The sequence below is a fragment of the Python bivittatus genome, unplaced genomic scaffold (assembly GCF_059951505.1).
Source record: "Python bivittatus isolate LINGU-HERP-01145 unplaced genomic scaffold, Pbiv_v1 ctg000190_np1212, whole genome shotgun sequence".
NCBI classification, from domain to species: Eukaryota; Metazoa; Chordata; class Lepidosauria; order Squamata; family Pythonidae; genus Python; species Python bivittatus.
In genome coordinates, this window is record NW_028277042.1 from 15,632,857 (window position 1) to 15,653,980 (window position 21,124).

Sequence of the window (21,124 nt, forward strand, 5' to 3'; positions counted from 1 at the left end):
GCATGTTGGTGCAGGTAGTGGATGATGGGTAGTGCCTGTTCTTCCCAAGTCCATGAAAGGCCATGGATGTGTTGGTAGCCAAGGAATCTTGAGGAAGATGAGTCAACCATTTGGATAGGTTTATGTACTCTGACCCTGCAGTCTGAGTTTGGGTTTGCTAATGTTATGTGTGATGGATGAAAACAAACACTTTATATGTGTTTTTGAGGTTGAGGGAGAAGAAGAAAAATAAAATAAAATGCTGCCCAAGTCCCACAATTCCCTTGCCAAAGCAGCTGAGAAGATTAAATGAAACCTAATGGCATTTTACAGCTAAACTAGTTTGTCCAACTAGCCACAAATATTTGCTTGGAAACAGAGACTTAATCCTATCTTACCACCTGAGTTAGGCAAACTATTTTATAAGCTGATTTTAATCTTTGGCAATTACAGACAGCATGCATTTATTCACTTATAAAAATGATTTTTAAAAATAACTTTTTGATGAGGGAGAGGGGGAATTTCTCTCTGACTTAGAATCCTACAGTGTTAAAGTTGGAAGGGATCACAAGGATTATCTCATCCAACCCTCCACAATGTTCAAGAAAACCAATTAAATCACCCTTGATTTAATCCAGCCTCTTCTTAAAAACCTCCAGAGATGGAGAATCCATTTCCTCCATCGGTAGACTGTTCCACTGTTGATCTTATAGTCAAGAAGTTTTTCTTATATTTAAATGGAATCTCAGTAGCTGAAATTTATTCCTGTTATTTATGGTTCTATTTTTGATAGTTTTTGACCATCTTCCTTCTAGCTCCCCTTTCTGTACTGTTTTCTGGCTAATGGGGAAAAAAAATCTTATTATTTTAAATAACCTACAGTCACGGTCTGAAAGAGGGAAGATATGACTTGGGAAGGAAGGGAAAAAATCAATCAATTGAAGGTAGTAACTCTTACCAGCTGTAACACAGATGCCCTGGCTGCATGGAAGCTAGGCGTTGATCCAACTGCAGTGGGAATAGTTTCAAAAACTATTGGAATGGAGATGTGGTATGGCCTGATGGCGTGTTGTTGGATAATATCCTGTCAGAGCCAGTTTTGCAAAAATGTTAACGGTGACCCTTTCATCTCTTCTAAGGCAGCGGTTTCTTAAAATCCCTACTCATGTTCGTAGGGATCTCATCTTGTACAGTGCCAAGGGCTGTATAACTGGTTAATTGGATAAGTCAGAATTGGCTTGGGTCACACACAAAGCCTGGTTTGTAAACCACATTGACTTCCAAGGCAGGAAGGAAGGAAGGAGAACAGAGGGAGAGAGAGAGGGAGGGAGGGAAAGAGGGAAAAGAAAGGTAAAGAAAGGAGAATAAAGATTCCATGACCGTCATACAGCTTGCAGTCTCCACATGAGATCTGCGCAAAGCAATGGTCTAGTAGAGTTTAGAACTGGCTTTGGTCATCATTTTCTGTTATCCAAACTGCCATCTTCAAATAGAGGTTGTACCACCTCTGCTTTCTTTCTATGAGCCACCTGGTTACCTGAATGTTCCTCATGTGGAAGAGCTTATAAAGTTGTTCTCCGCCCACGGCCTGCTGAGTCAGAAGCCCCTAAGGAGCCAAACCAGCTCTAAATATCTTCCCTTGGTTGCATATCCACATTCCCAATTGTGTAAAGGCATTTACCCCTGTAGACTAATTCACAACAAGGTGCAATAGAAATTCGGTGATGAAATTCTTACATTTATATCCGACACTGCACTGTACAAATGTTCACTGCCTTGAGAGCAATAAATCCTAAAACCATTCATTTCTTTTTCCCCCCAAGTGCGGCAGCTGTCTTGGATACTGCAGCTGGTTAAGAATATTGTTATTCTTGGTTTTAAAGAATGAGTTCAATAAATGTGAGTGGTTGCATCTGCAGCAACGTCTGCTACTTCTCCCCGGACATTAAATTCTGGAGGAAGTAGATGGGACTTCCTTCTGCAAATGCTACCTACTCTGAATGTTTCGTCAAGTAGAGTAGAAACACATTGGACCTAGACCAATGATAAGAAAAATCTGTAGATGGGCTGTGCCAAGAACTGCAGCTGTTTAGTTTCTCTTCTTGGCATGACTTTTCTCTGTGTTCACCCACAGATAAAATAGCAGATACTCTTAGTTTTAAGGAGGGGCCTTAATAGAAACTTAGCAAAAGTATTATATCAGGACCTGGTCTGGATCTGTGTATTGCTATTTATTTATTGCATGTATAATCCATTTTTCTTTTGGGAACTCAAGATTTTCCCCTGAAAAGTAGGAGGAGACGACCTTGGGGATGCTTCATACTCCATGGGTCTTCAATAATTATGGGGAGCAGGGAAGGAGTGAGTGAAAATATAGAGATGGTATTGAGTCCATTGGGGTGGGCAGCTAATACACCAAATAACTAACTAACTAACTAACTAACTAAATACAAACTCCCATTGTCATTTCCTTTTACCTCTCTTTTAAAAATATCTCAGCACCATTGATATTTCTTATTTCCCCAAGGAAAGATTCACTAACAGGCATGAAAAATGTGAAGCCCCAGGCCAGATACCCCCCTCTCAATTGCTGCTGAAAATTACCAGCAGAGTTTCCTAGAGCGATGGGTGGATGTCGTTTTCCTGGCAGCGGGTTTGAACCCCATAGAATAACATCTGGCTATCTGCATCTGACAATCCCCCCGAAGGATGGAAGTCATAACACGGTGCCTCCTGGTGGTCAGTGCAACTGGAAACATCACGTAGGATGTACAGTGTGTAAAAATTGAGAAACCCACTCTCCTTCCAAGACTCAGGTAAAACCCTGTGCGTGGGGGCCTGATGTAATGTAACATCTGTATTTCTGCTCTGAAAGCTTAAAGGAAGGTGGATTGTAGATACCTCTGAGAGCCCCTACAAAGCATTTCGTCTGTGCTTCAAGCCTCTTTTGCAGTTCTGAAAGCCCAGCACCCATGAAAATCTGCCTTCCAGCCACTCAGAATTGCCAGAAGAAGTGGTGGCAACAGAATGATACAGTGGGTTTGCTTTTAGGAGCAAGGAAAGCAAAGGGGCTGTATTGCTTTGCAGCTTTCAGGAGATGCTTCCCCCAGGCTTTCATCAAAGCAAAGTGTGCCTTTGAAGATCTGCTCAGCCCTAGCTGTTGGCGTTTGGTTTCCTGCAACAGCCTGGCAGTTTTTGTCCCATAAGCTGTGTTTGGTACAGATGCTGCCCTGTGGATGGGCCCTCTCTGCAAGGCAACAATCCTGGTTTTGTGCAGAAGTACTTTTTAGCAAGGTAGGAAGAAGTTCTAGGAAGCTTCTGTGTGGGTTTGACTTTATTTATTTTAATGTCGAGGTCTCTTAAATCAGAGGAAATCACGCCTTGGGTGTTAAATTGGCCCTGGGAGTTTCCTTGCCCTGTATGCCTTTTCCGTGGAAAGCTGATTCTTAATTTCCTACCTTATCACAGAATCAACATCCATTTGTCAGTATCTGGCATTGCTACTGTGGACTCTGGCATTATTAACCGAGTGAGTGAGAACCTGCTTCTGGAACAGAATTGTTCTTAAAAGACACAGATCCTTGGGAGGGGGCCAAGATATCAGAACTGAAACTTTCTGTTGCAAAACATGTCTTTCTGCTACCCAAAACAAGTTTGATAGAATGCAGGTGGCTCCAAATTATGTATTTGATGGTTGGTTTGATTAGCAGAAGCTAATCTATGCTTGTATTTTTTCTTCTTCCTCCACCTGTATCTTTATTACCCATAACTTTATCATCTTACTGGTCCTCTATGTTTCCATTTTGGAAGAGGCCTTGGTGAAATGCAGAAAGTAGAACAGGTAACGTTTTTGCCTTTTTAAAATATTTCAACAGTAGTGCCCAACTAAACTTAACTGATCTAGAAAGCTAAGCAAGGCTGGAAGTGGTTAGCATTTGGATGGCAGGTCATCAGTAAATCCCAAAACTAGTTTAGACTTGGAAGTTGAAAAGAGAACCTCAAAGAAGGAAGTGGGAAACCAGGTCTACCCATCTTCTAGCGGCCAAGGTTGAGAAACACTGATTTAAACCTACTTCTCCCAGTTGTCATATAGGTAAAAATACAAGAATCCTCTGAGTGTGGAAAAGAATAAGACAGATTTTAGTTTTGTGCCCTTTTTTTGGAAAATAATCTATTTAAATAATCTATTTAAAACAGCATTCCAGCCAACCCTTCCTCTAATGTGTCCTCTGTTAAGATTTTTTCCCCCTTTCTTCCCACTTCAATAGTCTTAAGGATAATTGTTTTGTCCACGGATTAATTAGCATAATCTGCCAAAGGCAAGCCAAGGAAAATAAGTTACTAAGCAGCATGAGATGCTGTTCAAATAATTAGACTACCTCTGGCAAGGTTTGACCTCGCTGAAGAGCTACAGTTCTGTGTGTTCAAATTATTGTTAAATATGGCCTTTCAAGGGCAAATGGTACGTGTGAGCCCTTGGCGTCTATTCAAGGCCCCGCATGCACAATTCGATCCTGACCCCAGGCTGTTGCATTTCCTTCTGTTGCACTCAGGGTAAAGACTTGAGTCAAACTCAACCCTTGTTGACGTCATGGATGCGTCTGGGTAGTTTTTCTGGAAACAGCCTGGGTCTATACCAGTGTTTCTCAACTTCGGCAACTTGAAGATGGGTGGACTTCAACTCCCAGCATTGCTTTCTTCCAATACTTTTTTTTTTTTTTTAACTTCCCAGCCTAGCCTGTGAAATTTCCCATCCAAATCCTAGCCATATCACACCCTTTGAGATCAGCCAAGGATGACTATTGAGATCAGCGGAGGATGACTATTGCAGAACCTCCTTGTGAAAGAAGCTAGAATGATAGGGAAACAGATAAGCCCAAAGAGTTTTCTGGTTGGTTAGTTTCTCTCTCTTTGCCTTCTTGGGATTTATTTGCAAGGTTTTGATGATACCTTGGATGAGGTAGTCCTTGAGCAATTCCTCCAGGTGTTACCCCCTGCTGTACATTTTGGGGAACAAGAACATCGCCTAGAGACAGGAGCATAAGCTGGGATCTTAGCAGAAAATTACTTAGTAGTTCTTTTAGAATTTTCCTCCATCATGTGGCTTACTCCAGACAGGAGATGAAGTGATCAGAGCAATCAAGAAACAAGTATGGCTGGTGCCTCCCTACCCCATGAAAGTGAGTTGACATCTGCCATCTCCCCCAACCTTCTTCTCCAACACCTGCGCTTTCTTCAAAGCAGCCTTTATGCTTGGCAGGCACTGAGTCTGCAGGCACTTACAGTCAGGAACTGGGATTTACTCACCAGAAGGCTGGTGTTTTCCCTTCACCACACAAGGCAAGAGGTTGGATCCAGATGTTCCTTCTCACAACAGAACATCCTCCTATGACATTGGCAAACTTGGAAACAAACCCTTTGATTTCTGGAAGGAGCTTTATTGCTAGTGGGTTAATCTAACAGAAGGCCAGTCAAAGCAATTATCCTACTCAATGTATACCTAGCATAATTAAGGTGGAGTCTTTCTGAGTCTCTTTTTCATGTGTCTGCCTCCCCCAGCGCTGAGGTGTCTCATTGTAGTGGCCTTCTTCCTTCTCTGCTTTCCCAGACTCTGTTAGACATTCCATCAAATCCAAAGGAACCTTTGGACTTAACTTAGTCCAGCTAAAACCAAAATCAACTACTTTCAGAACAACCATAAGCCCACATGCAACTCCACCCCCCAAAGAGCTCCAATATTCTTAGACTCAAAAGCAGTTCTCTTGGGTATGTACTCTCAACTGGGTTGTCTACCCTGCTAAGTGATAGTAGAGTTTGTTTGATTTGGGTTTGTAGCATGATAGCCACCTCTCAAAGATGGTTTAACTGAGCTTCCTGTGCATTGGAGAAGATTGGCCTAGATTAGTGTTTTTCAAACTTGGCAACTTTCAGATGTGTGGACTTCACCTCCTAGGATTCCCCAGCCAGCTGTGGTGGTTTGTCAAGCATCAGTTATAGCTTAGTATGGCATGTGAACTCAGCCAGTTGTAACTTATTCAGCAAACAATGGTTAAACAGTTTTGGGAACTGAACACAAGGGTTTAAGTAGCCCCTGGTGTAGATGATAATCTGTTTCATCCAAAGCTCCCTGCATCTGAGATATCATACTGTCATGGTTTGCACAATGTACTTAACTTTGTTACCAAATTAAAAGCATGGTTTTGAATTTGCTCAATATACTCCATCATTAACTAACCCATTGGTGTGGATTCACATAAGTTGTTTTGCAGATGAGTCACAACAAAGTTGACTTGGGTTAAAACTGACTAAGTTTGGCATTTTCTGTGAATGTAGCCATTAGCTTCATAATAACCCTGCCTCAATGGGTTGCATGAATACAGCCACTCTGTCTAGAAGAGCAGACACGAGGGAACAAATTTATATTTCCAGGTTTAGCTTAACGAAAGTTCCTTTAGGGTTAGCAGAATTTATTCTCAAGTACATGTACGCAAGATTTCTGCACTGATGATCATGAAGGTGCATTGTGCTCAAGAGTTGATATCAGTGTTTCTCAACCTTGGCAGCTTGAAGATGGGTGGACTTCAACTCCCATAATTCCCCAGCCAGCAAGGCTGGCTGGGGAATTCTGGGAGTTGAAGTCCACCCATCTTCAAGCTGCCAAGGTTGAGAAACACTGGTATAGACACATCCTGTTGTCATTATTTAACTCAGGAGCATGGCCCCCCTCCTTTGCCAGTTCTGTCTAAATGGTTTTCGTGCGTGTAAAAAACCTCTCCAGTTACAGTTGAGTCTTTGTTATGTGAGCATTAAAAGTACTTCAGGCAGAATGAAATCAGCCCTACAAACTGTTGCTACGGAACTAGGTGCCTGCGGTTATCGCTGTGCGAGGGAAGAGCCTGTGTGCTTTTCAAACTGGAAAGCTGCTTAAATAGCGGGGCTTTTGTGAGCATTCTTCTTTTCTCCCCCTCACTCTTCATTGCAAGAGCCACAGCAAATTGTGAGAAAGGTTGTCTTGGTGCAAGGATTCTTGCTTTTGCTAAGTGCGCTGCTGTTGCTCACCGCTACTTCGTTTGCACCGTTTGGGCCATTTTACGCTGCAAATTCCGTTTTGCTGCACTCAGCATTTTTGACACTCCGGTAAAGTAGACTGTTGCTTTCCCCCTTTTAAACATGGAGAAATAAAATTATGAAGGAATGGGAACCTTGTCTTAGAGCGCTGTAAGAAATGGCAGAGGCCGATAGAATTACATACTGCTATTGTTTCTTTACTTTATTTTCATTACAGTATTTATAAACCGGGCTGTATATTTCAGAATTCAGACTCCAAATTGCTCTCCATGCTTTTGAGTGCATGGAGAGCAAACATAGCAGCTGCTTTCTTTAAACAGTTAAAATATCCTGTCGTAAACTAAACTAAAAAGGAAACATGTTACGCCTCCAACTTAAGTTCTCAGTGGCCTGGGTTACCCATCACGCTAAACCAAAATATTTTTATTTCCTGCTTAGTACAGATGTGTAAACCCACCAATGATGGGACTGCAATATGTGTCTGTCAGAACATTATGGTTTCTTAAAGGGTTCAACTATAGCTTTTTTAAAAATGCCGTGTGAATCTAGGTAGTGATAACATTCCAGAACTGGGTTCCGTCTCAAAAATCCAGAGGAAGAAGCAGGTTTTGCTTTTGTTGTGGTTTAGAGATATTAAAAAGCAGAGACGTCACCTTGCCGACAAAGATCCGCATAGTCAAAGCTATGGTTTTTCCAGTAGTAATGTATGGCTGTGAGAGCTGGACCATAAAGAAGGCGGAGCGCCGAAGAATTGATGCCTTTGAACTGTGGTGCTGGAGAAGACTCTTGAGAGTCCCCTGGACTGCTAGGAGGTCAAACCAGTCAATCTTAAAGGAAATCAACCCTGATTGCTCATTGGAAGGATCGATAATGAAGCTCAAGCTCAGATACTTTGGTCACCTAATGCGAAGAGAGATCTCTTTGGAGAAGACCCTGATGCTGGGAAAGATGGAAGGCAAAAGGAGAAGGGGACGGCAGAGGATGAGATGGTTAGAGAGCATCACTGAAGCAATGAGCATGAAACTGAGCAAACTCAGGGAGGCAGTGAAGGACAGGAAGGCCTGGCACAATATGGTTCATGGGGTCACAAAGAGTCGGACACGACTTAACGACTAAACAACAACAACAACAAGAGATTAGAGCTAGTGAGGATTGTGGAAGTCCCATTATAGATGGGGTTACAAACACGTTGGGCACAACTCTCTGAAGTCCTTGGATCTCAAGTTGTGGAGGGTTTAGTACATTTTGAGTTGGATGTGGCCAGGAATTCTGGAACAGGCCATCCTAGTACAATGCAAAGGGCTAGGTGGGGAAGATAAGTAAGGTCTTATCAAGATCTATAAACTGTTCATCCGATGTGATTAGGTAATTGATTAGAAGGGCCATTTAGGCTGCTGACTTCTACAACCCTCTTGACAGTTATCTATACTGGTCTGATGTGGAGGCCAAAACAGCTAGAGGGCACCAGCTTGAGGAAAGCTGGTGTAATCGTAGATAAGGTTGGACTAATGGGGCAACCCATGTTCTGAAGCTGACTATCTTGGGCCATCCACCGGTCAGGTTCCCTCATTGCACAAATGGTGGTATGTTTAACACGAAGCCACAAATTATGACTTATAAAGTATTGTGGCTGGATTCACACAAAGCCAAGCTGCATTATGTTTTAGCATGACCCGTGAAACCAACTGTAGTATCTCAGGTTGAGGTGCCTCAGAAACGTGTTGTGAAAATATTCAGCAGTGAGGATTACACAGCACCATAAAGCCATAATGTGGTTTGCTTGCTTTTGGCTGAGCTCAGGGTACAAATCCAACCACTGGGATTTATTCAGAATGCCATGGTTGAACAAACTGTGGTTTGATATGTTTTGCAAGCCAGTTAGTGTAGATACGAGTAGAAGTGAAGGACAGTTTTATTGAATACTTTTGTGGAACCTGTGTACAATAAAAAAAAAACAATTATAGGTTGAGGGATCTAGTAGACATTAGCAGGCCTGCTGCGTGTACAAATTTAATGTCACACACACACACACAAACATTCACATCTTTTGCTTTACAGAAAGGAGGAAAGAGATTTTTTAAACTTCCTGTTCTGTAAAGGGAATTATTAGATTTATTATTCCAGTTGCCCTCATTCAGTTTGACTTGCTCTAAATAGCCAAGGTGACAGAGATTTAAAGCAAATAAGTCAAATGTAAAAAAAGTTGTTGGTATTTATTGAAGATCACCAGGCATTTACCAAGTAAATAGATAAAATGCAATGAGAAGAAATCAGCAGAGGCCATTTTTAATGTCTGAGGTAGGCCGTGTTTCTTCCCATCTCAATATGGTTAGCAGATTTTGATTAATATACTGTAATATTGTCATCTTGCTGCTCCTGAATATACACCACAAGATTAAAAAGAAGGGCTTCTCTAACCTAGATCCTTTCAGATATGTTGGGTTTACAGCTTCCAGAATTCCCTGCACATCTGGAGGCTGGCAGGTAAAAGTCTGTGTGTTGTTATGCAAAACACTCAACTGTTAAGTGGATCATTGTAATTTTGGCTTAGCCTATGGCCATATCCAACCTCCATGGTTTGTAAATCATGATTTATGGCCTAGCATGATATACACAGTCAGTCATTTGTGATTTACCTAATAAACTGAAGTTACACAAACCATGGCAGGGTTTACATAGGGCTGAGCATGATTTGTGAGCCCAGGTTGGGAAAGTAGCAAGCAACCCATATTTTACGCCAGAGTTTTTCAAACAGTAATGTGTAGACCATAAAAGATTCAGCAAACTACTTTCCAGAGGTCAGGGAGAAGCTGGCAGAGTAGCTGAGATATTTGTACTTGAACTTGCTAAATTTGGCCAGCGTGGTACCCCCACCCCTTTGAGCCGGAAGATGGGAAATAAACCAAATACTTCATCCTAACTATACAGAACTTTTGGGAAAACAGGTCTACCTGTCCCATTGCTCAGCAAGGTCCAGGTTCTACATCTGAACACACCTTGATGTAGAACAGTGTTTCTCAATCTCAGCAGCTTTAAGATGTATGGACTTCTAAGTGGCTGGGAAATTGTGGGAGTTAAAGTCCATACATCTTAAAGTTGCCGAGATTGAGAAACATTGCTATAAAACAAGAGTGGGCCATTTTTCCGAGGACTTGAATGCTTCCCTGGCCCGCTGGAAGACTGCAGCTGATGTCACATCAAGGGTGGGACTGATTGTTAGGCCTACTTTTTAGTGTTTTGTGAGGGGCTTAAGGACAGGAATGCGAGCAGGATCCCATTTCTATCCCTGTCAAACTCTCTGACTTTCATCAGACTGCCAAAATTGGGTGGTGAATTTGGGGAGGAGGGGCAGTTTCCATTCCCAAGCTTATATAAGAAAAATAAAAATAATGCTATTGAAAAAGTAATATTGATCCTGATCTTGGGCTGCTCTGGGTTTGTGTGCAGGCTGTGGGTTGCCCACCTGAATGTGGACTAGCAATAGAAGAACATCTTAAGTACCAGTTGAAGACTTCCTCATGAGATGGGCGGTGGCTACATTTGAAATATAAATACATAACTAAAATAAATAAAATCTGTCAGGTGCCCAGTTATTTTCAGGAAGGCTCCCTGGGGGAAAAAATTGGGAACTGTAGTTGTACTTCTGGTTTCCTTAGCCTGGAGCCATCCAGCTTTGGTGGATGGACTACAACTCCCAGCCAGCACAAATCAAGGGCACCAGACTAATTTCATCTCTTCAGGATGCAGTGAGATAGCTGTATCCAACCTGGGCATTCTGTATAAGAGAATAGAATAGAATCGATAGAATAGAAATCCACAGCCAACATGGCTATTCCTCATCTGAAGGGCCCAGATGGGGAAACTCTGATATTGTGGACAAACCTTTCTCAATCTGTAGTCTTCTAGCCCCTCTTATCCCCAGCCAGCATGACCAGCTATCTGGTGATCACGGGAATTGTAGTCCCGTACTTCCAAAGGGCACCCTAGTGGGATTGGCGGAAGATCATTTCTGTAATGAAAAGCTACCTTACCGTTAAGGACATTGTGTTTGGAAAGAGGTACTGTTTTAAAAAGGTCACTGGAAACTTAAAAAAAGAATAATTGGGATATTGATTTGTACAGTGGTTAAGATCAGTTGCAAGTTAGCTGTGGCTCGGGGGAAAAAAATCTATCCATGAGCCATAATGAAGAACCTGGTGATCATGAACTAATCGTACAGCTTGAGCACAATTCCAGCCAACTCCCACGCTGTGGTGAGAGCCCACGTTGCACCCTGCAGCTACCTTCTTATGAAAATCAGTGTTATGAAATTTGTTCTTGTCTGGAACAAATTGTGAAGTTAGCAGGCTGAACGCTTTGGCCTTTGAAGTGTGAAAGCTTCTCAGCAAAGATTGATACCACCTTAACAGCTGGTCTTCAAGGGAGAACTTTTCAGGTCATTCCAGACAGTTCCTGAGCCTTTTTTGGGTCTGGTTGAACTTGAGATGGATTTGGCTTCAGTCTCTTTGATTTCTTCTACTCATCTTTCACTTTTTACTTCCCTACACAGAACACTAGATTCCTTGGTCTCACTCTCTCTCATCTTGAGTGGTGACTGATTAGGAAATATGAAACCTGTTGGCTATGTTCACAGAACACATTTAACTTGGTTATTGAGTGAAGCCATTTTTTGTGTATCCACAAGATCTAAAAATCATAAACTAACCAAACTGGTTTGGTTGCCACAGCATACCAATTTATAAAAAACCCAATGCTAAACTCACCAAATATAGTAACTGCTAGCATTTTTCTCTAACTTGGTTGAATGTGTTCTTTGAACACTTCCAGGTAGTCTGTGAATAGCAACAAGTATGGCTCATTGTTTCTACTGTTCAACTCTTTTTGTTAAAAAATCAGAGATGAGGTATGAGGTGGCCAAGTTCACCAAGGACGCCAAGTTATTTGGAGGAATTAAAAAAAAAATGGGGAAAGATTTCCACAAAGATCTCTTCAAACTGGGGAAAGGCATTAAAGAGTTGAATGTGGTCCAAGGGGAAGAAAATATGTAATGATGTGTGTTGGAGCTTACCATCCTAAATTAATTTTGTTGATGGGATCTGAGATCACATTGGCAGATGCAGATCACATGCAATTACAGTGGAGTGGTGAAAAGAATGTCTGCAACTTCTGTGAAATTTCCAGGCAACTACTGGAAATCATTAAGAAAAGATTGGTAACGCATCCTCATTTTGTGTGGGGTTACACATCAAATGCACTTTACTGTCTTAGAGCAGAACATCCAGAGATACAGACAATAAAAACGAAGAAAGATAGTCCTATCGTATAGTTCATCCTGATCCTTAATGAAGATTCAAGTTTCTGGTGGGTCCTCATTGTAGAATAATAAAATTTTGCCACTATATTTATCACTCTAGGGACTCATCCAGGTGCCTTGGCCAATTCTTTAACAGAGGCTGAATTAATCTTGTCAGAATATCAGAATAAAATTTACAGCGTCAGCCCTTTGAGGAAGTCCAGGTCGAGAAAGACACCACAAGGAATCCTAGGACTCTGTGTTCTTATCACCTATATCTATAAAACAATCTTGAAATCCTGACACCATTTCACTTCCTTCCCCCTCATACTGAAGAGAGTCAAAGTGGGGTCATCTTGAGTTCCTTTTTCACACTCTCCTGTTTTCCCAAGCAAAGCTCGTGCTTTAGTGATGGCTGCCGTATATCTTCGTCTCTTCTACACTTGGTAAGAAAATGTGTGCAATCCACACAGCCTCTACTTTTCACAGGTATAATCCACCTTCTAAATTTCCTGAGGGGAGGGCATTGAAATGGGTGCTGCCTAGAAATATTTAGATTTAATAAGTGACATACATAATCTGCAGGAAGTGTCCCTTGGAAATTCTTAAGGAACAATGAATCCCTATAAGTGCGACTGCAGTTATTTTGAATTTCTGCATTCCTCAGTCTTGCTGCTTGACAACCTTAGCTTTTCCCAGGCCAAAGGTTCAGGGAACCCCCCCCCCACAAGATACCAGTTTTCTTGTAGGGTTGTACTTCAAATAAAGCCATATTATGAATTCTTTGTGTTTTGCTTTAGTCTGCTGTGCAAACCTAGCCTATTTTTTATTTTCTTGGTTTTGTATTGTGTTGATTCATCCACCCACATTTTGATAATTTTGTTTTCTTTTTTGGGTCCTGACTAGCCCATAATCACCTTTGCACACTTCCCCTTTTCAGCTGTTCTGACTGTGAAAACTTGATGTTGTATGTAGAACTTCCTTAAGGGTGTAAGATCATTTGGGACTTTAATTTGTTTCCTTATGGGGCATGTAAACAGGTGCTAAAGGACACACTTGGCATTTCCAGGGGCCCAAGGCCTCTGTCCAAGGTTCTGATAGGTGTTCTTGCATTTGACACCTTGTCAAAATTCACTCCTGGTCTTGAAAATATTGGTTCTTGCAGTGGTAAATAAGGGATCAATGAAGAAGGCAAATTGGGAGAGTTATGTAAAGAGATCACCGTGGGTCAAATTCAGCATGAGTCATGGCAAAGCTGGTCATCTATGCTGGGGGATGGGAAATATTTGGTGTGAAAAATGGAGTGATATGTGGAGATTAAACTAAACACCTGTAGAGAGCTTTATTTTATTTGACATCTGTAACGCTGCCCAGGGTTGGATATGTGTTGCAAGACAAGAGAACTTTGTGTTTATATTCCCAGTCACAGTAGAAGATGACAGGAAATTGATTGTTTCCTATGACTTCATTATTTTTGAACAATTAATTGCAAGAAAATGTATAGATCGCAGTTGTTGACTGGTTCACACAGCATGATAAATTGGAGTTGGATAGTTTGGGATTCAGCGTGTTGTGGGAACTCGGTCATTTTCCAAGTACGTTAGGGAAACCTGGGCACATTTTGAAGCCTCTATGTGATGTATTTGTTTTAACATCCCATGTTATGTGAACATTATAATCACGTTCTGTTAAACAAGGGTTGAGGTTTAGTACATTGTGTGAACTAGCACTGAGTATTACAATGAAAGAAAAGTATTTTTTTTTTTCTGTAAGACCTCATACAGGCATAGCTCAGTGTTTGGAATGAAAAAGGTAAGGAGCTAGACCTGTATTTGCTCTCTGTTTTAGAAAAGTAGTGCATTAAAAATAATTGCAGACAAGCCTTCACCATTTTTCTCCATTGTTTTGAGGTGACAAAACAGGCACTGCTGTATTTAAAATACAATAGAGCTTCCCTGAGTTAAACATATTTTTGAAAAAAACTTCCATAAATTACGAAAGTGAGAACTGCATTTATAAAAGAGGATTGAAAAATCTGTGTGCTTAAATGTAGGGTTCGGTAGGAAGGCAGGGTTTGTGCGTTGTGGTTTGTTTGATTTTGGCTCACTCTGTGTCACCCAGCCAGGTTCAGTTGGGAAGCCGTGGTTGGTTTGGTGAAGTTTGTGAACCCAGCTGCTATGGAATGTTCCACGGATAATGGTTAAACCAGGGATTTGTGCACAGATGCTTAATCAGAGGCTCCAAGATCAAATAAATGCCCTTGAAAGAATGGGAAGATACTATATTAAACATAAGTTAGTTTCCCTTCAACTAAGCTCAACTTCTGCTGACTATATGGACATGTCTATGGTGCTCTTCTGGCAACAGTACAGAAGTAGTTTGCCATTACCTTCCGGGATGTCATTTTGACCTCTCTCTCTTCTACAGCATTAAATTTCCTATAATTTTCTATCCAAATACTAACCAGGCCTGACCTTGCTTAACTTTGAAGATCATCCAAGAGGAGCTAGATATTGCCACCTTAATTTAATTGTATTTAAGTTCAGATAAATCAAAATGTACATTTAATCCTTGCCTATCCTGCCCTGTGCATCTTTTAAAAGCCACGTGTGGCCTTCGGCCCCATTCCAAATGGTGCAATACAATTTAGCAATGTATGAAGCATAAGACCAGTCAGTGGACTATTTATCACTGTGCTAAAGTGCTGGAGTCCCCAGGGAGAAATGCAAGAAGTCTTTGCCTTTGATCTTCTCAATTTGATGCTGACCATGAGCTGTTGATAACTAAAACAAGATATTGTATGAAGATCAAGGCTTTTAATGCTGAAGGTCAGAAAGGTTTTGCTTTTAATCAAACGTTAGAACATTTCACTAACTTGGGTTACTCCCTGTACGGGATGCTGAGGTCTGTCTTGGCTATAAATAGCTGTGTGGGCTTCTGTAGTTAGTCAGGGAGGTCAAGAAGCTATTTCCAGCTAGAATGCTTCTGTTCTGAAGAGCTTCCTCATTTGTTTCAATGGAGGAAGCCTTTATTGGCATTGGCTCCTTGTATGTATGGAATGGCTCTCCTCTTTGAAATCAGTGCCAAGGACCCACCCAGGGTACTGTGAGTATTCACACACGCTTACCTATATGGGAGTAGGTCTGGAGTCTTTGATCAAACAATGTGATCTTGGGATGGGTTTTCGCATGGTGCTAAACTGTAGTTCCTTTAACTAGGGTTTATTCAATCCATCCTGATTGGTAGGGTTCACCCAACAGAAGCTCAAACAAGCTACATGATGGCTTCAGTGGCTGCTCCTTAGGGAGCATGGAGATTGGATATCCAAAAGAATTGTACAAGAATTACAGACTTTGCTCTGCATTTCTTCAAATCTTGTTGGGTGCAAATTAGAATTCTGGATCTTTGCAGTCCTCTGTGTTACTGGTTTAATTTTAAACCTTAAATATTCAGTTCAGCCTTGGGCTCATTATAATTTAAATAACTGTTTTATTATTGGTTGTCCTTGCTAGTTGTTCTGATAATGCTCTCTTTTCGCTGGGATTTGAGTCAAGAGATTCCAGGGGGATAGATACTTACTCCTAACCCTCAGAACAGTGTTTTTCAACCTTGACAACTTTAAGAAGTGTGGACTTCAACTCCCAGAATTCCCCAGCCAGCCATGAGAAAAACACTGCCTCAGACGCTGCCTTCAGCCAAGTCATGCTGTAGTCACTTTTTATCACACTTCATTGACTTCCGTAAAAAACTCTCCTGCCAATATATTGGATATATTTATCACTGCTGGAAATCAGTGGTTGTAACTACAATGAAGTAACTCATTCCTGTAATGTTAATTATTGCCATAAGCATTGTCTTGAAAATCCTGCTGATTCTAATGTATCTTGATAGTGTATTGCAAGAGAATTGCAGGCTATTCATCTCCTAAAAGTTAAAACAAAACTAAATTCTTTTCTCAAACCGATTGGCCCCTTGATAGGGTCTTTCCTTTCTCCATGGCTAGTGCAGAAGAGTGGATAGGCAAAGGAGAGGTGGAGAAATATTTTCTTCCTCCATCAACCTGCTCGCTTTTCTGGATGGAACTTCACATCTGTTTGGCACCATTGGTAACATCTGGGTATTTATTGTGGGTTGGTAAATGCAAGGTTATTATAAGATTTCTACAGTCCTTTTAACGTACTGAGCGGCAATTGTAAAAGAGTTTTTTTTTAAAAAAACCTCTTCATAGGGAAAGAAAAAGTTAAGACTATCAAAATAGCTTACCACGCAACTATTGGGCTATTTTTTAAAACCACAAATAAAATGGAATATCTATACGTTGTGTTTTATTCAGAGTCGGTTTTGAGCCGGGGGAACTTATACATTTAAATAATAAATATATAAACTTGGGGAAAGATGGATTTTTTTCCCTCATGGTGTTAAATAATTACCATTCCACCAAAGAACATGTGCCTTTTTTTTTAAGGCAAAGATGCACCTGCTTAAAACCAAAAAAAAAACAACCCCCCCAAAACCCCCCTCTGTCTCTCTTTCCTTGCAGTTTGCCCCTCAAAGCACTCATCCCAGGAAATGGCTGACAGCTTGTGAAAGATGCTTAAATGAGCATGGCAAAGTAGAAGGAGCCTGCCTTCAGTTGCACAAATGACAGTTGCGTCTAGAAAAACATGCACCGATCTCTCGGTGGGTAGCACATGGCTTTGGAGTGGAGGAGGCGAAGGAGGAGGCGGGACCATTGTTCCAGACCGGTGCTGAGATCCGAAGGGTCTCTTATAAGAAGAGATGCTAACTCAGAACTCAGGTTTCCTGACCTACCCAACTGAGCGTGAACTGACAGCTACTTGAGTGTGAGGAGCCATAGCACTGGCTGCGTGGAACAACACAGATCAGCCTTTCCTTTTTGTGTGAAGAGAGACGTAGAAACTGTCTGGAATTAAAATGCCAGCTAAAGGCAAATACTTTTTCAATGAAAGTGAAGGTTGCAAGTTAACAGATCCTTTATATGAGAAGTACCTTTATGCAAGTCAACAACACCCATTGCTCTTCTTCCTGCTCTTCATTGTGGTTGCGTATTGCTCAACACTTATCACAGTCCTCGTCTCTAGTGATGTGAGTATATGCTACTGTTCTTAGTATTTGTACTTTGAATAAGACTGGAGGGTCTAATTTGGCCCTCATTTTTAAATTCATAGCACTTTGCATTTTTTAAAACTGTTCACTCCCCATCTCCAGCAAGTTAGGGAAAAGCTGGTTTAAAAAAATGCAAAAGTTGATGGACATAGTTTAGAGACATGCATAATATTATGGGGAACTCTCGGCAAAATGTATGCACTTGAGGCAAAATTGCAAATAAGAATGCTTAAGTTTAGAAAAAAATGCAAACACATTTTAGCACAAGCTTTAAAGACCCCCCCCCCAAGTTCCAAGAAAATGTTGAAAGCTTTCTTCTACAATTTATATCTGTACACATTCACAACAGCTTATATTTCTACAGAAATTGCAATAAATGTAGGATCTGTTAAATGCTTCACCAAGTGCTCTATGGCTTAAAGGAATTCTAGAACTTAATCTTAAATGTAATAGGAATGCCTCATTAATGTCAGATTATGGTTGCTTCAAACAACACTTTAGATCTAATGTGATAATTTTTGAAATTCTACTGTTACGATGGCATTGGCACTGAGGTCAAATGCAATTTTTTATGCATAAAGTTCTAGGCTTGTAAGAACAAGCTAACTGCCTGGATTAAAATTTTCTTGCCCAGCCAGATATCAGAAGGAGGAAATAAGTGGGATAGCATTTTTTTGCTATTTCTATTTCTCTACTCTGTTTCTAGAAGCTGAGGACCAGAGATAAGGGATCTGCCAGGCTTACAGTTCTGGAGATGGGACACCAGAAATTGTTTCCTTTTTCCAGGATATTTTTTCTTGAAATTTACCAGAACAGCTGTTCCCAGGAAAAAAAAACAAACCCAAGACTTTCCTAAGGGATTAAGAGAGCAGTTGCTTGTCTGAATAGTCCCATACACCTGATTGGACTAAGCCAAGTTTCTTATGTTCCATTATGCACCGGCTTCTGAGGTGGTATTAATGAAAAGTACGGACTGCAGCAAAATCATATCATGAAATTAAAATCGGAATGCACACGTGCTGTGTCTGATGGGCTAACTAACTTTGCTTTACTTTTAACAGGCTCCAGATAAACACCTTGCCTTTGTTGTGACAGTGAGCATTGCTCTCATCATCTTCATCATCATGTATGTCTTAGTTTATATTGAATATTACTTTTGGTGCCAGCTAAAGCTCTTTGCGGTCGTGATCTGGATCAGCTTGCTGGCCATAGGATACGTGTCCATTTTCGACAAAGGAAACTCTACACCTGCTGGATGGGAACAGGTATTTCCGTCACGGAGTTATGATGCCATCCTTCCGCCAGAAAGGCGTGGCTTGGGCCAGCCCCCCTTTTATGACCCTCATTCGGTACCCCCGATAGCATTGCCAGTATGAAGCAGGAAAAATGCCCGTTTTTGACAACATAATTTTTCCTCTTTCTTTAAAAGGTAAAACTGGGGGAAGTGAGGCACTTGTGCCTCTCAATTCCTTTGCCCCAACCCTTTTGCCCTGCTCATTCTGGTGGCAGTGAGTTAACCTAGTTAACTCCTCTTTGAATACCCTAGAACAGTGTTTCTCAATGTTGGTTGCTTTCAGACGGGTGGACTTCAACTCCTCTTCAATTCTGGGAATTGAAGTCCACCCGTCTGAAAGCTGCCAACGTTGAGAACCCCTACCCTAGAATATCATTTCTTGGAGTAAAAGAAAGAGAAGTTGGCTACGTTACTCAAGAGTGAAAAAAAAAAATCTTAGCAGGGAATATGCCCATCTTTCTTCTTCCTGGTTCCTGCCACTCAAGACTCTTCCCTGTTAACCTTCTCCTTGTTCTTCTTCCAGGTACCATTTTTTCTCTTCATCATCTTCACGACATATACCATGTTGCCCTTGGCCATGAGAGATGCTGTCATCATCAGCTCCATTTCTGCCCTCTCTCATATTGTAGTTCTCAGCGTTGCGGCAGCAGAATCCAAGCAGGATCACCGTACTCTACTCCTCCAGGTAAGTCCGCTTGGGGAAACTGAGGCTCAGGACCACCTGTGTTCCCTGGAACATTTTTGGGAGGGTCCTCTGATCACAATGACCAAAAATTAGGCACGATTTCCTGCCAGTTTGGGGCAGCAAACGTAAGAAAGATGAAGTGTGAATCCTTGAAGAGGTTTCAGATAGCTTTAAAACAAAGCAAATCTGTCCGACCTCACCAGTTTAAGAAAAATCAGAAAATGTTGGTCTCCTGCACATGGGTTATAGTTCCCCCAGTGAGTATCATTTTACAAACAGCGTTCCTTTCTGTGGGAGGAAAAGGAAATGAAAGAATTCTTCTACTAGAAAGGTATTATAAATTAGCCAACTTGTTGGTCCTATATTCATTTTATTGGCTACTTGTCCAGATTTCAGATCATTATTTACATATTCAGGCATGTTTAACTTTTATATATGTGTGCATGCATAAGATATATGTATGGATGTGTATAAATATACATTTTCTGTTCTTTGTTGTATTTCAAATTGGGCATTAGATGTTCTCTCTTTGTCTGGTAAACCTGGTAGTGTTCCCCCCCCCCGCTTTTTTCACAAGAATCTTAGAAAAAGTTATGAAGCAATAAAACAACCATGGGTCCAAATCGGGTCACAAAAGTTTAGTTTCCACTGGAATGGAGGCACGGTTTTAGCATTTAGGCACAGCCTGTAGAAAGTTGAAGCATTTGCTTGTTGAGTTGCAGTGACTGTTTAATTTAAGGGGAAAGATGAATTCATCTGGAGTTTTGATTCACATCAAAACAATATACTAGCGGTTAGGTGAACCACACAGTTCTTTGCAGATATTTTTCACAAGGTTGCACTAAATTCCAGAAGGAATATTTGATTTTTCGTGAAAGGGGTGGGTATATTCCTAAATTACTTGAAGGGGGGGTAAAGGAAATACTCTAGCTTTTGTAAATGTGGACACTGTGAACTGCCAATGAATTTTTGCAATTGATGGGCAGGCCTTGGTTGTCTAGACAGTCACTTTTTCAAATCTGATAAACAGCTCAGCCACACCATTAAGGATACACACAGTTGAGGTGTGTGTCATGTCTTGGAGAGTGAGGTAATGCATTTCCTTCCCCCAACTAAATGCTTTGGACATGAGCAATGCAAACTTTTAACACTTTGTTCTCTTCTTGGCAAATCTACTGAATTTTGAGGAGTGGTACATTGTCATGCCCTCTTCTCATTTTTGAAGCACTCGCTTACTTTCAGTCAAGAAATGGGTTTGGTTTAATTCCTAGCCAGAAAGCAAAGCAAAGCAAAACAAACCTTAGGTGGGTTCCCTTTCCTACTTCGAACCAACAAACAATAACCTCCGTATGAATGAAGATATTTAGAGAGCGGGCACTGTGAAATTCCAGCAAGATAAAAGTCACGAGATGAAATTAAGAGAATATTTGGACTGCAAAGAAGCAGGTCCAGCAGATCTTGGATTGACTCTCCTGAAACTTTTTTTTAATTAAATGTAGCAACTGGGTATGTTTGCTTTGGTTCCTCAAATAGAGCAGGTGTTTAAAATGAGAGTTTAAGATCATGGCTTATTCTGAATGTGGTAACTATGGTTTCCTAGTTTGGGCAAAAGAACAAACTACAATTACCTCATGACCTGTATGTGTGCTAGAAGCAAAAGGTGGAGAAATTGTGCTGT

At 41.1% G+C, this 21,124-nt stretch overlaps 1 protein-coding gene across 3 annotated transcripts in view; it reads left to right on the plus strand.

Annotated features, from left to right (window-relative positions):
- ADCY7 (adenylate cyclase 7) overlaps positions 1–21,124 on the plus strand; it is a 64,728-nt gene that overhangs the window by 7,147 nt on the left and 36,457 nt on the right. For all 3 annotated transcript variants that reach the window (XM_088136119.1, XM_088136120.1, XM_088136121.1), the window contains exons 2-4: positions 16,881–17,446; positions 18,529–18,732; positions 19,285–19,446. In XM_088136119.1, coding sequence (XP_087992245.1) covers positions 17,276–17,446; positions 18,529–18,732; positions 19,285–19,446 — 537 coding nt within the window. In that variant the 5' untranslated portion in view covers positions 16,881–17,275. The remainder of the gene's footprint in view (positions 1–16,880; positions 17,447–18,528; positions 18,733–19,284; positions 19,447–21,124) is intronic.